This window comes from Sciurus carolinensis, chromosome 9 (genome assembly GCF_902686445.1).
Source record: "Sciurus carolinensis chromosome 9, mSciCar1.2, whole genome shotgun sequence".
NCBI classification, from domain to species: domain Eukaryota; kingdom Metazoa; phylum Chordata; class Mammalia; order Rodentia; family Sciuridae; genus Sciurus; species Sciurus carolinensis.
In genome coordinates, this window is record NC_062221.1 from 49,823,975 (window position 1) to 49,841,438 (window position 17,464).

Consider the following 17,464-nt stretch of genomic DNA (forward strand, 5'->3'; position numbering starts at 1 on the left):
CACAGAAGTTAATTACATTATCTTACATTACAGGTCTGGAAGCATTAGACATGGAACTCTAACCTACATTAGCTTACTCAAAAGACCATGCATGTAGTCAGTATTCATACATAATAAAAACTCACTGAAGCAATATAAAAATGTGAGGTCTTTATGAATATTGACCCATAATAACCGTGGAGTCTGTTAGCTTATTGTACACAAAATAAATGCACTATGCTTTTCTTATATAAATAAGTAAATAAAAATAAAAAATAAAAAAAATGCTGGGGATATAGCCCCTAAATTCAATTCCTAGGACAAAAAACTAAAAATAAAAAAATTAGAAAATGATGTAAAGCCGGGCATGGTGGTGCTCACCTGTAATCCCAGTGGCTCAGGGGGCTGAGACAGGAGAATTGCAAGTTCAAGGCCATCCTCAGCAACTTAGCAAGATGCTGTCTCAAAATAAAAAAAAAAATAAATAAAAAGGGATGTACCTCAGTGGAAGAGCATCGCTGGGTTCAATCCCCAGTACTGAAAAAAAAAATGGAATTTCATATTCTCAAATTTCAGTCATTTATGCATCACAAGTGTGCCTGGCTAATATGGAATTCCAATCTAAACTTGCTTTTAGCTTAGAAAAATGATTCTTTAATAAAAGAATCACAACTTCTAACCACTCTTTTAAAGAATTTTCCTTAGAGAAATTTAAAACGTGCCCAATTTTTTTTCACTGAACATATTTGATGCCTGAAAAGAGAAAATGACAAGAGTAGGGACCAAAGCATGATTCTTGATTTCTAATCTCTGTTCCCTAAATATAAATTGTATGATTATGACCATGAACAATGAATAAAATGTTACTAAGTTTCTCTCAAATAGTTCATGGACTGTTTATAACTCCTTAAAAACTCTACTCCTTTATTCATCACTTTATAAACAGCTATCTACTATCAAGCTAAGTGCTTAGGGATGCAAAGATAAATAAAATATGGTTCTTTACTTCAAAAAGATATACCTTATTACGTAAGAAACTTCATCACATTTCTGAACTTGCATTAAATGTCAAACTGAATGACTTTTGTGTTTCTGTTTGCTTTACATATAGTGCTACCATAACCATACTTGTGACTAAATACTGCAAAATATTATCCAGAGTAGTAAAAATTTACACTGTCATCAGTGGATCATATTTCCTTACATCTCTATCAACAATATCATACGATTTTTAAATCTTCTGCATGTCTCAGGTGTATAAAGTAATACATTGTTTAAATTTACAAGGTTGATAATATCTTAATCTGCTTAAGAGCCATTTTAAAAATTTTTCTCATTTTGTGAAACTGCTTCTCCTTCTTTTTCTTTTTATCCTTTTTTTTTTTTATTTTTGAGATAGGGTCTTCCTGTGTTGCCCAGGCTAGCCTTGAACTTGTGTGTCCAAGTTATCCTCCTGCCTCAGTCTCTGGAGTAGCTGAGACTAGAGACATGTGTTACCATGACTATTTTTGCTTCTCCATATTTTTTGTCCACTTTTCTATTGGGTTTTCTGATCAATTTTCAGAAATTCTTTATGTATTTTAAATACTGGTTTTTTTTTCTTTTCTTTTTTTTTTTACAGTACTGGGGATTGAACCCAGGCCTTACACAGGCTAGGGAATTGCTCTACCGCTGAGATACATCCCTAGTCCTGATTTTCTTGTTTGTTTTTGGTGCTGGAGATACACTCAAGTGTTGCGTGCATGCTAAGCATGCACTTTACCACTCAACTATATCCCTAACTCTTTTTTGGGAGGCAGAGATACAGGGAATTGAACTCAGGGGCACCCTAATCACTAAGCCACCTCCCCAACCCTATTTCTATTTTATTTAGAGACAGGGTCTCACTGAGTTGCTTAGTACCTTGCTTTTGCTCACACTGGCTTTGAACTTGTGATCCTCCTGTCTCAGCTTTCCCAGCTGCTGAGATTACAGGCATGTGTTACCATGCCCTCCTTATACCCCTAACTCTCATTTATTTTGTACTGGTGCTTTAACCCAGGGACACTTTACCACTTAAATACATCCCCAAACCTCTATTTTTTGAGACAGAGTCTCAAGTTTTATTTTTGTTCATTCAAGTTAAGCTTTCCCCCCAATATTATCAGTTTAAAAATTCATCTTCTTCCATTGACTCATGCTACTAATTTTGTCAAGCATCAACTCCTCATAGGCATAATCAGAATTATGGGTCTGTGCCTGTACTTTTGATATTCCATTGTTTGTTTCCCCAACAGTACCACACCCTTTAATAATAATAGCATGCTTTAAGTATTATGGCTCAGAAATATGTTTTATCATGTTGTGTGAATTCATTATCTCTAGTCTGAGAACTGTTTGTCATTGGTAGAGTTGTTCTTCCTCCATGTAAATTAGAACTAGTTCCAATTCCATCCAAAGTCTTTTTAGTACTTTAACAATAATTGCATTAAAATTAAAGGAGGTAATCCTGGGTGATCGGAGTGAGCCTGAACCAGTTAGTTCAAAGGTCAGAAGAACAGAACCAAGGCTTCCCTAAGTAGAAGTCCCTCTGGACTACAGTGTCATGGCCTGCTCAAGAGTTTCCGACCTTACTGATGGGCTGCTTTATATATTTTGGTCTTGCACAGTCTATGCACTCATATGAGCCACTTCCTTACAATCTCATCCTCTGTATCATAACTGAAACATACAAGAACATAACAAAGTATGAGACCATACATGATCATTTGCATTCAATAGGAATAGTTTTAAAAAAAACTTTTTTTTTTTGGTACTGGGATGCTTAACCACTGCGCCACATTCCCAGCCTTTTTTGAAAAATATATTTTATTTAGAGACAGAGTCTTGCTGAGTTGCTCAGGGCCTCGCTAAGTTGCTGAGGTTGACTTTGAACTTGCAAACCTCCTGCCTCAGCCTCTTGAGTCACTGCAATTACAGGGATGTGCCATCACACCCGGCCTAGTTTTAGATCTTTAATGGGAAAAAAGTAGCTTTTTATTTCCTTTTCTTTTGTCTTAATCTAGATGGGGTCTCATTATGTTGTCTAGGCTGACCTTGAACTCCTGGGCCCAAGTACTCCTACTGCCTCAGATCACATAGTAGTTGGAATTATAGCTGTGTGCCCACGTGTGCAATTGGGTAAGACTGGAAAAAATTTTTGAACAGGACTGGGATGTAGCTCAGAAGGTAGAGAACTTGCCTAGCATTCACAGGGCCTTGGTTTTGATCCCTACTACCACAAAAAAAGAAAATAACATATATTTCTTTCTTTCTTTTTGTACCAGGGATTGAACCCAGGGGTACCTAACCACTGAACCATATCCCCGTCCTTTCTTTCTTTTTTTTTTCCTTTTTAATTTTGAGACAGGGTCTGGCTAGGTTGCTTAGGGCCTCACTAAGTTGCTGAGGTTGGCTTTGAACTCAAAATCCTCCTGCCTCAGCCTCCTGAACTGCTGGGATTACATGCTGTGTCCAGTTCTTTTTCTTTTTCCTTAAGGTTTCTAAAGATTCCTAGCAGAAATGATGACCATGCTGTGTGTGTGTGTGTGTGTGTGTGTTTATAGGGTGGGGAAAGTGGACAGGGAGAGAAGAAAATGGGTAAAAGTTGTAAAATACCATGAAACCAAATGATTCCAGCTTATTTTAAAATTACACCTAGGGTTTTACTATGTTACTGCTAATAAAAACCATCTTTTACCAAATCCCTCTAATTGTAGCCAATGGACTAATCTGATTAATAAACAGTATATAGATCTGGGGATGTAGCTCAGTAGTAGAGTACTTGTGTAGCATGTGCAAGGCCCTGGGTTTGATCTGCAGCACTGCAAAAACAACCATAAGCAATAAAAGCCCCCAAATGTGGAATCTCTCCATGGTCTACTGCCCAGAGTGACTAGAATGATCTTTTAAAACGTAAATCAGATCATATTACTTTCTGGGCCCCAAACTTTCCAACAGCTTGCCATTGCATTTACAATAAAATGCAAAGTTCTGATCTCAACCTCTATGATTCCACATCTGCCTACTTCCCTAAACTTATTTCCCTCATTTTCCTTTTCCCTTTATATACCCACCCATTCTGGCCTCCTTTCTTTTCATCAGCTATACCACTGTACTTCCTGTGAGTGTTTGGACTTCCTATTCCAACTATTTTGGGCACTCTTCCTTCAGATATTTCTAGGGTTGGCTTCCTGGGGAAAAGTTGCTGGGAAATGTTACTTCCTTAGTAAGAACTCAGTCTCTTTCTCATTTTTCTTAAGAAAGTCTACCCCACTGTCATTGGGGATTTTTTTCCTTCAGAGTAGTAAGCACTATCTGAAATGACCTAATTTACTGTTATTTGCTTATTGAAAATAATCTGTCCCAACAGAACAATAAGTATCTAGTTCTTACTTTATGCCCAACAGTATTCTAAGCTGAAAATCACAATCCATGAAGCAGGTATCATCACTATTTTGATTTTATAGATGAAATACCTGTGGTCCAGACAGATTAAGTGGCTTCACTTGCACCTCATTTGCGAGCTCTGCAAAGAAATATACATGATTCTCTGTTGAGCCACATACAGACCACCAGCCAGCTGCCACTCTCCAGAGATGTGAGAAATGCAGATTCTCAGGCTACACCACTGACCAAGAGGACCAGAATCTGCAGTTTAACAAGATTCCCAGATGATTCCTAATGTTTAAGAAGCACTAGTCAAAGACACGTGATACTCCTAAATCTCACCTCCAAAGTAATCACACACACACTCCTGTACTTGAAACCCAGGAAGCCAATCACCCAAAAAGAGCAGTGGAGGGGCCAAAAGATTTTCCTTTGGTTGTTGGCCTGCTAAACATGAATCCCCCTGCTCACGCTGTCAAGACCCCCACATCTTTCAGTTGTTCCTAAACAACTAGACATACGTAGGCTGGACAGAGTTTTGGAGATGTGGAGGGAGGAGGAAGGAAAAGCACACTTGTTAGCCGTCCCTGCCCACAGCAAGCCTTGCCTTCTGCCCTTAAAGAAAATGGCGCCCCGCGCAGATGCGTTTCCGGCCACGGAGCCCAACATAATAGGAGAGGGTCAGAGACCGGAAGTCCCCGCCCTTTTGCCACTCCTCCCGCCTCCCCTGGGCGTCCAGCCTCTCTGGGGAGGATGAGGCAGCCGGGGGGCTGTGGCGGAGCCGCGGTTGCCGGGTGACAAGTCAGAGCTGGGATCGTGTGAGTGCCCGCTGCCTTGACCGCTGGCTGATTCGCGACGCTCTGGGTGACCTTCGAGGGACAAGGGGCGGAGAGTTAATTGTTGGCCGAGCTCTCTGTGACGGGGCGCCGCCGCCGCCGCGGGTCCTACGGGGAAAGAGCAAGCGAACTGGGGGGCCGGCGGGACCCACGAGGCCAGAGCCCGGGGCGGGTGGGGGTTCGGGACCGCGTCCGGCGCGCGGGGCGTGCGGGGCGTGCAGGGTCTGGCCCTGAACCTTGCGAGCCGGGCTCCCGCGCCGGCGGTGTCCGTCGTGCAAGGCCTCTCCCCAAGGTAGGTGTTCTCGCCGCGGAGCCGGTGGACGTCCCCGCCCTGCTTTCCCACGCAGCTCCGTGGTGCGCTCATTTCGTGACTCTCTGGAAGGATCCGGCTTCTTTGGGTCACCGTGGTCCAGTCCACGCACACGCCAGGAGCAGAGTGGACTGATTGTCTTTGGTGTTTTTTCTCGTGAGAAGCTTCCAGGGAGGAAATTTTTTTTTGAATGTACATTCCTTTAAGTTTTTTTGGTTCATCGGCGGGGAGCGTGAGACTCCGTTAAGCCTTGCCTCCTTGTTTGTTCTGATCAGAGTACTTCTGAACGTCAGTACGGCATTGAGATCTTGGAATTTTATTTCCTCCCTCTCACCTAGAGCTTCTGGTTGGGAAACTTAATAACTTAGTTTTTGTTTGTGAACTTGGCTTCCTCTCACTAACCCAGTTTCCTGATGTACTTAAAAGAGTCACATGCAGTCACGATTTAGCCACAGTTAGTTTCATCTTCACCAAAGGGAAATAAAGTAGAAATTGCATCCAAGATTTTGACCATTATTAGAGGTCATCTATTTTAGTGAGCTAGCATTCAAAAGTAGCCTGTAATTTCTGACTAAAACATTTTCTGCTCGAAAAAAAAAGCATTTTGTCAGTTGTAATTTATTCCACCTGGGAAGTTAAGGAATGACATGGAATGTGCGTGTCATTATTATTAGGTTTTAATCAGTGCTTTTCTTTTTCAGAGACATGGTCTTTGTGTTGCCCAGGCTCCTGGGTGCAAGTGATATCCCTACCTCAGCACCTAGGTAGCTGGGACGATAAATTGCATTGCAAGCTAAGTACCACTTTTCTAACTTTTTGTTTCTCTCCTTAGTTGCATAATGGCAGAAACTGCTTCTCCACTGAAGCACTTTGTGCTGGCTAAGAAGGCAATTACTACAATATTTGGACAGTTACTGGAGTTTGTTACTGAAGGATCACATTTTGTTGAAGGTTAGTTCCTCTTACGTTCTTAAAATAATGAACTGTTGAAAATATGTAAAAGTGCTTTATTATTTCGACTTGAGCTATTAAACTCGTATTGGACATTGTTCTACTATGAGGGAAAACATAATTAATAAAACCCATTTCTGCTCTCCAGAAAAGCAACTTGTATTAATATTAAGAAATAAGTGCTTATATGTAAGGTACTATTCTAAACATTTTACTATATTAATAATTTCTTCAATCCTTGTATCACAACGCAGTTGGTTATAATCATACTCATTTTGAAGGTAAAGAAACCAAGGCACAGCAAAATTAAACAACTTGCTCAAGATTACACAGCTATAAGTGCTTAGTGAAAAATTAGGCAGTCCATGTTTAGTCTTATACTTATCTTCTTCCCCAGTTTAGCAATTAAATCAAGACCTCAGATTCTATCTTTTCCTCTTATATAAGGCAGAGTTGCAGTGGGGAAAGGGTAAAAGAAGTTTTCATAAAACTTTATTTTCTTTCCTTTCCTTTCATGGTATTAGGAATTTGAACCCAGGAACAGTTTACTACTGGGTTATAGTCTCAGCCCTTATAATTTTTTTTTTTTTTTAATTTAATTTTGAGACAGGATCTTGCTAAGTTGTTGAGGTTGGCCTCAAACTTGGAATCCTCCTGCCTCAGCCTCCCAGGTTGCTGGGATGGTAGATGTGCCCCACTGCCCCTGTCTGGTTTTCATAAAATTCTGTGTAACTGTTCAAACAAAGGTGGTAAGGAATGTCCTCCCAGGATTTGCAAATTTAGAGATAACTATGGAAATTGTGTGTCCATTAAGTAATACAATGAAAGGGTGTTTTTTTTTCCCCTTGTTCCTCCTAACCCTCCCTTACCAGATTTTGAGCTCTTCAGGTCTGGAACCCTATCTCACTTTGTCACTAGCACAAACTCGACACAGTTCAAGTTCTGTTGAATGAAGGGGGAAAAAAGTACTGTTTTCCAATTTGGAAGGAATTTGAGCTGGCACAGAGACGTTAAATTTTTTGAAATATTTTTCTAAGAAAGTTGATAGAAAGTGAAAATGAGGTATTGAGTCTTATAAATTGAACTAGTGAAAAGGCAACTTTTGAATCTGAATTCAATTTTACTGGTTCTAGAACCTCAGAAAAATTGTTGAAAAAATACAAAGCAAATAAATCAGGAACTGCAAAAGTAAAATGAAAAAGTGTACTACTTAAGCCAGTCTTATTTACCAAATGGCACATATTTTTATTAATGTATAAAAAAGTAAATAGATGAAAAACATCAGTTTAATTAGACAAGCACTGGGTAAGTTTTAAGTGGCAGTGTTTGTCTCAAATTAGGATCATTTAGATAGGCAAATGTCTTTACCTTGGAGAAAGAGGTGATAAGAATGTAAATATCAGTTTATCTCTTACTCCTGAAATAAAACAAGTAGAAAAGGTTGTTCTGCTTTTAAACCCTGACTTTTCTAGCTCCCTGGTCCTTGGAGGAGCCAAAGAGGAGGAAAGGTTGAGGTAGGGTGGGCAGGTATCATTAAAGCTGATGAAATGGGATTTAATTTGTAATTCTCTTTCCTCTCTGCCTGTTCATGTTGAGTGAATTGTGTTGCTGCATCCCTGTGGGAAGCAGAAGAAGAAGTGATAAGGTTGCAGGGTCTTTTCTACTCTGGAGACTGAACCATATCTTAATTTCTGAGGGGTTCTTCTTCAAACTTTATGTCTTAGCATGTAGGTCCAGCTTCTCAGGCTACAATTGGGCAAAACAGTAACTGGTGGTTATTAGATTTTTGTTTCTGCTTTTGGAAATGGATTTTTATGTCAGGGAGGTAGTTTGTATTTTTGAGATCTAGATGAATAATAATTTTTGACTAGGTGCTTGCAATTTTTAAGGTGTGAAATTATTTTGGGCAGTATTTATATGACCCATTACAACAGGGCATGTACCTTTTACCAAATACTCAAACTATGAGCATTTTTATTTTTAAAATGTCATTTAAATATAGAACAAAGCCAAAATATATAGTCATAGGTATTCCATTGAATAAGTATTTCTAATACCATTTCAATTTTGCAGCAACATACAGGAATCCAGAACTTGATCGAATAGCCACTGAGGATGACCTGGTGGAAATACAGGGATATAAAAATAAGCTTTCCATCATTGGTGAGGTGCTGTCTCGGAGACACATGAAAGTGGCATTTTTTGGCAGGTAATCCTTTATTAATTATTCTAAGGTAGGTTTCTGGAAATCAGCTTTTCCTGGTCATATTCCCAGCTTTGTCTGATGTTTCAACAAGTTATATTCACACACACACACACACACACATACATGCACATACTGCCCCCCATCCATACCAACAGTTTCTTCCTGTGTTAAATGTGAAAGCTGTTAGCATGTAAAAGAATTTGTCAGTGTAGCTGTCTGGAGTGATAGAGTGATCTCTGCCACAGCTTACACATTAATTTAATAATGAGTTAACGGGCTGGGGACGTAGCCCAGTGGTAGAGCACTCACCTGGCATGCTCAGGGCCCTGGGTTGATTTGTAAAACCTTAGAAGAAAATAAAATTTATTAATTCCCCGTGTACTGTGAACTCTGTTAGGCATGACAAGTGCAAAGATAAATGACTAACCCCATACATTTTTTCTCAGTTATCATGCTTTATCCTATCACAGGAGAAGAGATGTCTCCAGAGGAGGGTCCTGGATAGGTCCTGAGTGATGAAAAAGAATTTCAGCACACTCCAGTCTGAGGCATATACAGATTTATTTAGGAAAGCAGATATATGTTGAAGGGAGAATGTGGGCCATCTGGAGAGTGAGAGATACACTTTTGGGGTTCTTGGCACTTTCAGTGAAATTTGATGAGTGGCAGGTATGGAAAGATATGTAGGGATGATAACAGTCTGGTGATCTCAAGATGGTTTATGGTGTTTTGGTTGTTCTTAGAATCATTAAGCTAATGTGGTATTTATTATCTGATATATAGATGATATTGGAAAGTCCCCATAAATTATAGGTTTCTCAAAATATCATGTCTCTTTGCTTAATCTATATATTGGTAGGTTGTTTATAACAGTGCACAAGAAAATTATCATAAGTAAATTTATGGTTAAGATTTACACATTTTAGATTTATAGATTTTCCAGAAATTTGAGAGTGGTAGGCCTGGGAGAGAGATTGGCTTGGTGAGTGAGAAGTCTGGAAAAGTATGCAGAACATCTGAATTAAAATTTTATTTCCTTGCCCTTCCTTTCTGTTTCCCTTCTATTTCTTTTATTCTATCCTACCTCAATACCAGTAGAAGCATTTATTTACTAAACTAACCTCTAGATCTTCTACACTATTTTCCATCTTAGGGCTTTTGTACTTGCAATATCCTTTGACTAGATCACTCTGCAGACTTAATCCTAAATATTACTACCTCAGAAGCTTTCCTTTATCACTCTATCCAAAAAATTTCTTCTCAATTATTCTTTCTTTTCTTTTTTTTCTTTTTTGGGACATTTAGGCACTGAGCCACATCCCTAGTCCTTTTTATTTTAACTTTTTTAAATTTTGAGACAGGGTCTGACTGAGTTGTGTAGGGCCTTGCTAAGTGGCTGAGGCTGGTCTTGAACTTGGAATCCTCCTGCCTCAGCCTCCCAAGTTACTAGGATTATAGATACATGCCACCATACCTGGCATTCAATTATTCTTTCTTGAAGCACCCTGCTTATGTCTTTCAAAACTTTTCACAAAGTTCTATTATGTTTTCATTTTCTGCTTCTTCCACTTGGTAATATTCTGAGGGCCTTACATAAGATTTTGATATGATATGGCTCCATAAAAGAGGTTGTACCTCAGATTAGGATGGAATAGGAGTGGGAAGAAGCCTCTTGGAAAGGCAGCAACTCAGCTGCACTGCTCGAGAAGGAGAAATGGATAGGTCCAAGCAGCTGGTCCTTAATTTACCATAGTTCTTTTTTTTTTTTTTTTTTTTCTTTTTATTGTAAACAAATGGGATACATGTTGTTTCTCTATTTGTACATGGCGTAAAGGCATACCATTTGTGTAATCATAAATTTACATAGGGTAATGTTGTTTGATTCATTCTGCCATTTTTTCCCTTCCCCCCCTCCCCTCCCACCCTTCCCCTCCATCTATACAGTTACCATAGTTCTATTAGCAATTTTTTTTCTGACTTCACTGTGGTACAAAAGCAACTGCAGTTAACCTTTGAATTTTGATCTTTTCCTGGGCTAGTGATATATGAAATTAATTCTCTCCAGACTCTGGACAGTGGCAGCAAGCCACAGCTCCTGGTTAGCCCCATGATCATAAGGATAAACAACTGATAGTCTATATGTTGGTAAACTATGATATTGGGTAAGTTAGATGCATTAAATGAATTTTCAGCAACATAGTATTTTCAACTTACTATGGGTTTATTATTATATAACTCCATCATAAGTTGAAGAACATCTATATTAGCTTTGGATGTGAAAAGGGGGCACAATCCCATTCCTTGCAGAGCCATACATAAAAAGGGAGAGAGACCAGGTTGTTTGGTAAGAAAGGGGTAGAGAAGTAAGCAGTGGCCATATTGTTAAGGACCTCTTATGTGGTAAGGAGTTTTGCATTCTTTATATATTTTGAAAAATAGCCATAAGAGGATTTAGTGTTATAATTATAACTTCAGGTATAGTTATAAGTTCAGATATAGTGGGAAGATAGATTGAGAACAGGAATTATTTGAAGTTGTTTAGGCAAGATATTATAGGAGTGTGACTTGTAAGCTTAGAAAGGAAGGGTTAATAAGAAATGTAAGAGTACATCAGACTAGCCTGCTGATTAATTATCTCAGGATGGTAACAAGTCAAGAATTACTTGGTTGGCTGAGTGCCATTCATTGAGCTGGGTTTGTGGAAAGAAGGTAGAGTTTGGTTTTGTTTAATTCAGATGTGCATCTGCGGTAATTATTATTATTTGTGGTACTGGATATGTTCATCTGCTTTTCATTGCTGTCACCAAGGTAGCTGACAAGAACAACTTAGAGGAGATAAGTTTATTTTGAGCTCATGGTTTCAGAGGTTCAGTCTGTGGTTGGCCAACTCAATTGTTATGGGTCCAAAGTGAGGCAGAAGATCATGGTGGAAGGGCATGGCACAGGAAAACTGCTCAGTTCATGGCAGCCAGGAAGCACAGAGAGCGAGCATGTGACAAATCAGGAACAAAATACAAACCCCAAATTTGCGTCCCTCTAGTCACCTACAGTTACTACCCAATATAGTATTCTTTTTAAATTATCACGTCATCAAATGGATTAAGTTACTGATTAGGTCATAGCTTTCATAATCTAATCATTTTGCCTCTGAACATTCTTGTGTTGTCACACAAGCGCTTCTGGGGGACCCCTCATATCTAAACCATAACATGGGGATCGAACTCAGGGGTTCTTTATCACTGAAAAAATATATCCACAGCCTATTTTATTTTTTATTTTGAGACAGGGTCTTACTAAGTTGTTGAGGCTGACTTTAATCCTGCAATCCTGCCTTACCCTCCTGAGTCTCTGGGATTATAGGCATGCACCAGTGTGCCTGGCTATGGTAATTATTAGTCATTGAAGTACAGAGTCATCCAAAAGGCAGTTGGGTATTTAAGATTGGAACTAAGGAGAATTTTAGGAAATTTAAGAATCATTTGATTTCTGTTGATGATTGATACCACTGGGAGTTGATGAGATGATTCAGGGGGAGAGTATGGTTTCTTGAAAAGGAAAAACAATGAATTGGGAAGATGAGAAACCGTTCATGAATAGAGATTCTACATCAGTAAAAGGAAAACTAAAAAGAATTGATATGATGTAAACAAACATATTTGCTGTATTTCCCCCCTGGTACCAGGGATTGAACCCAGGGACACTGTACCACTAAGCTACATTCTTAGACCTTTTCTTTTTTTTTTTTAATTTGAGATTTCCCTAAGTTGCTGAGGCTGGCCTCATACTTGCAAACCTCCTGCCTCGGTCTTCTGAGTAGTAGGGTTGACAAGTGTGTGTCACCTGGGTGTAGCCAGAAATATATTTGATCTTTGACCCTGGTCCTGTCACAGAGCTCCCAAAGCCCTTGGAATTTCCTGAGTGACAAGAATAGCTTTTGTTATTTTGCATGAGCCCCCTTTGATCACACCTGAATTTATGCTAATATAGTTGACTTAGGGTGGAGCCCCTGCATACCTTAAGGATGGGACCATTTACCAGAAAACCAAGTGATAAGAAGATGGGAACCTATAACCTCACACACCAACCTCCAGGGAGGAGGGTGGCTGGGGGCTGGAGGTAAAGCTTCATAAAAACTCTTAATCCAGATTGATGAGGTTCCAGGTTGCTGAAAGTGTTGGCAGGTTGGCAACACTTTCCTGCTTACTTTGCCCTGTCTAGCTCTTCATCTGGCTGTTCATCTGTCCTTTATAGTATCCTTTTAATAAATTAAGTGAAGTGTTTCCTTGAGTTCCAGGAGCTGTCCTAGCAAATTATTGAACCCAGGAAAGGGGTTTATGGGAACCCTGACTTAAACTTTTTTGGTCAGAAGCATAGATCATAACCTAGGACTTTTCAGTGGGTATCTAAACTGGGGGACGGACTTGGGAGACTAAGCTCTTAACCTGTAGGATCTGACACTATCTCTAGGCAGATAATGTCAGAAATGAATTAAAGGACACAATGTTGGTGCCCGCTATAAAATTGCATGGTGTGTGTGGGGAGATTCTTTTATACCTGGCCACAGAAATGTTCTGTGTTTACTGTGAATAGAGGAGGGTCCACCTCCCCCACCACAATTGGTTTGTTGAATTTTTTTTTCCTTAATGTTTTGGGAAGGCAGGGTGACAGTATGTCTCCAGTTTTAGTGTTCATAAGAATATTCTGGGAGTACCCCCAGACTCTGATTTGTAGGTTTACAGTGTATTTGAGGAATCTACATCATTAGTGGGCTTACCTGATGATTCTTATGGGGGTGGGGGACCCAAACTATTCTTGAGGATCTGCAGCAAGACTTCATGCTGTCATTAGAAGGATGTGTGTCCTTGTAAGATGTGGTATAGTGGCAATGGAAGCCACTGTTGAGATCATTAAGATGAAATGAGGAGCAATATCCAGAACACAAGTAGAAGAATGACTCAGACTGAGAGGAAGAGGTGAAGCATGCTGTGAAGATGCTGTTTTTGTAGTAAAGCAAAAGGCTCTGAATAATTCTGGGTTTTGTGCATACTTCTAATGTGGGTATAAGGTGTTCTTTGGGTTTCAGTGTTATCAGAAGTATTCTGATTACTATGACTCTTAACAAATTACCACAAACTTAGCAAATTAAAAACAGCCATTTTATTATGTTCACTGATTCTGAGTCAAGAATTCAGATAGGGCACAGTAGGGATGTTATGTCTTTGCTCAATGATATCTGGAGCCTCAAGATTGGAGGAGGTTCAACAACTGAGTTTTAGAATCCTCTGAAATCTTATTACTCACATGTCTGGTACTTGGCTGAGATGAGTAGGAGACTGGGGCTGTCAATTAGAGCACCTAGATGGACCTTTCTGTGTCTCTTGACTTCTTGTAATACAACAGATTCAGGGTAATTGGATTTCTTACATGGCAAGGCTCCAAGTGCATGTGATCCAGTGAACTGGCCAGGAGCTTCATGGCCTTTTATGCCTTGCCTTGGAAGTCACCCAGTGTCCCTTCTGATGTGTATTATTTGTTGAAGCAGTCACAAACCTGCCCAGATTTAAGAAGATGAGACATTAGATCCCATTTTTATGATGGAAGGAGTATTACAGAATTTTGACTTGTGATTTGAAATTGCCACAGGAACTGAGAAAGAAAAGCTAAGATAGATTTATAGAAAAGGTAGGCTTTGTTTTCTCTTGTCCCCCGCCTTAAATATACATTGTTAATATTTGTTTATGTGAGGTTGTTAACTTTTTTACAAAAAATACAATCCGATGAACTTTTAATGAAATTGGAATTTTGAAAAATGTGGTGTGAGACCCAGAGAAAGGAATAACTTTTTTTACTGTTAATATTTTGTTTTTCATGATTTTGTGTATGTAGGACAAGCAGTGGGAAGAGCTCTGTTATCAATGCAATGTTATGGGACAAAGTTCTCCCTAGTGGGATTGGCCATACAACCAATTGCTTCCTAAGCGTTGAAGGAACCGATGGAGATAAAGCTTATCTTATGACAGAAGGATCAGATGAGAAAAAGAGTGTGAAGGTATAGTATTTAACCTTTAGCAACATGATGTCCCAGCATCAATGTCCTCGAAGTTTTAAAATTTTATAAGATGACTCTATTGCTGAAGATGGAAGAATTGTTAATGTTCTTATTCATAACTTTTAAAGGCATTGCTGATATTTTGAGTTCTCTTAAAATTCTTTTGCTTCAGAGTAAAATTATTGAAAGAATAAAGCCTATCCTTAACTGTGTGTGTTGGTTTTTGCAGTTCTGAGTATCACACGCAGGGCCTCATGCATACCAGACAAGTGTGCTACCACTGAGCTGTATCTCCAGTCCTATCCTTTAAATAAAAGCAGAATTAAGAGGATTTTGAAGCCTTCTAGTAAGAACATTATTGAAGTGTAGTGTTGCAGTTTAATCTCAAATTTGTCTTTTTAAAACTTTTTATAATATTGGATCCTGAAATCTATTTTTGATATGACTTTTTAAAAATTGCTTTACTTTAGAAGTTACTAAGCATATTGGTAAGTAAATGTTATAGATTCATCAGATAAGTACTAATGACAATTCCCTAGCTTTCATAAATTTATTCCTCCCTCCCCCGATTCCCTTCCTTCCTTGACCTTGCACGATAGGCAAGCATTCTACCATTGAGCTAATCCCCAACCCTTTCACAAATTTCTTAATTCAATGTCACCATATTCCTTCAGCCAGTAAAAAAAAAAAAAAAAAAAAAAATAGAAATTAGGATGTAAGATGTTAACTCTGAACTGAAAGTAATTGATAAGGCACCATCTCTCTTTATAGATTCTCCCCCACTTTGGGGAATTGAACCTAGGGCCTCACACATGCCAGGCAAGTTCTATACCACTCAGCTACACTCCCAGCCTAGTCACCCTACCTTATGTCTATAGATCCCTCCCACAAACCAGAAGAGCAGTGTTGAAAATCCTTGCTGTTTTAGGTTTTGCTAAACTGATAGTAGTCATAAATCTAGTTCTATGAGTTTACTGTTTCACTTAGTATTAAGTAACAGTATATATTAATCTACCTCCTTGGACTGACCATACATGCCCTTCACAAATTTTTATGAGAAAAAAATGTTTATGAACGTACTTTTCAGACTTCTAACCTGTTCAGGAATCACTAATATTTTGTAACTAGGATTTTTACCAAGTCATAATTCGTACTATTTGTGACTTTAGACTCTCACAGGAAAACGTGCTGTGTGATATTTTAAAGAAATTCTTTTTTTCCTGATCTTTGCTCTCTACTTTCAGTTTTATTCCTTCATTGTTCTATTCCTCCTCTCCCCACTCCCAAATTTAAATTTGTTAACCTCTGGAAGAAGTTTGCTTTACAATATAAATAAACTTTGAGTCTTGTACTGTAGTAGTTTACTTAGTAAAAGAAACACAGCAATTATAACTAATACCTCATTGGGTGCTTGCCCTGTACCAGGCACTGTCTTGTAATAACTTAAACCTCACCACAACTCTGTCAGATAGGTACTTTTGCTACTGTCATTTTGTTAGCCTGTGCAACTTAGCAAGACCCTGTCTCAAAAAAGGACTGGGCATGTAGCTCAGTGGTAAAGCACCCCTGGGTTCAATCCCCAATACTAAGGGGAAAAAAAAAGAAATATTTATTGACCTCTTGTCTCCACTGTTCCTATAGGGATTTTAAACCTATTTTTATAACAATGTTTCTTCTAATGATGTTCCCCTTCATTACTAATCAGTGCATATTGGTTTTAGAAGAGTCAGAAAATTCAAATAGGCAAAAAGAACAAAGACTTCAAAACTCATACTCTGCAAAACCAGTATCACTTTCAGGAGTTACATAGGATTCCATTGCTAGAGTTCCATTTGTTGGTCACTTAGAATATTTCCAAACATGATTATTTTTGTAGGATATTATGAGCAAACTGTTTGAAGGGAACCATTTTTTTTCCCTACTTCATCATTTCAAAGCTGAGGTTTCTTAAGATTACTCAGATGTTTTTATTTCAAATTATTTGAAGTTCTGCCTTTTGCAAAAATGAATGTTGTGCCAAATCAGAGTATTTTAAATTTTTAAAAAGTTTTTATTATAAGTACACATTTTTTGTTTTCTCTCCTGCTTTAGACAGTTAATCAACTGGCCCATGCCCTCCATATGGACAAAGACTTGAAAGCTGGCTGTCTTGTGCATGTGTTTTGGCCAAAGGCAAAATGTGCCCTCTTGAGAGATGACTTGGTTTTAGTAGACAGGTAAAATTATGTATGAATTGTGTTTTCTCTGGGTGTAGGTTTATTTAATAAAATAATGCTGCTTATAGTGTGAGGTACACAAAACTTAAAATGTTCAATTGCTACCTTGTTCTCATTTGAGATTGTTAAGGAACAGATGTTATTTTCTGTTTTTAAGTTGCATTGTCTAATTTTATTATAGGAAATTCTAAAGATAGTCACTTTTTTTGGTTTCTTAAGACAATTTTATAGTTTGGATGAATGGTTGGGACCTACAAATTGTCTAACTCAGATACCTAGAGGTAATAACTTTATTTTTCTTAACCAGTAGTGAATTGGTTCTCTGTGTGTGTGTGTTTGTGTGTGTGTATGTGTATCATGCACTACTCGGGAATTAAACCCAGGGCCTTGTGCATACTAGGCAAGCATTCTACCACTGAACTACATCCTCAGCCCATGACTTTTTTTTTTAACCAAGGATTGAACCCAGGGGCGTTCAACCACTGAGCCACATTCCCAGCCCTTTTCATT

At 38.6% G+C, this 17,464-nt stretch overlaps 1 protein-coding gene across 3 annotated transcripts in view; it reads left to right on the forward strand.

Annotated features, from left to right (window-relative positions):
• Positions 1 to 5,079: 5,079 nt before the first annotated feature.
• Mfn1 (mitofusin 1) overlaps positions 5,080 to 17,464 on the forward strand; it is a 41,713-nt gene continuing 29,328 nt past the window's right edge. For 2 of the 3 annotated variants that reach the window (XM_047564586.1, XM_047564588.1), the window contains exons 1-5: positions 5,080 to 5,204; positions 6,365 to 6,483; positions 8,557 to 8,692; positions 14,576 to 14,738; positions 16,830 to 16,954. In XM_047564586.1, the coding sequence (XP_047420542.1) occupies positions 6,372 to 6,483; positions 8,557 to 8,692; positions 14,576 to 14,738; positions 16,830 to 16,954 (536 nt within the window). In that variant the 5' untranslated portion in view covers positions 5,080 to 5,204; positions 6,365 to 6,371. Of the gene's footprint in view, positions 5,205 to 5,324; positions 5,515 to 6,364; positions 6,484 to 8,556; positions 8,693 to 14,575; positions 14,739 to 16,829; positions 16,955 to 17,464 lie in introns of those variants that run through there. The other variant, XM_047564587.1, reaches the window with a different exon arrangement.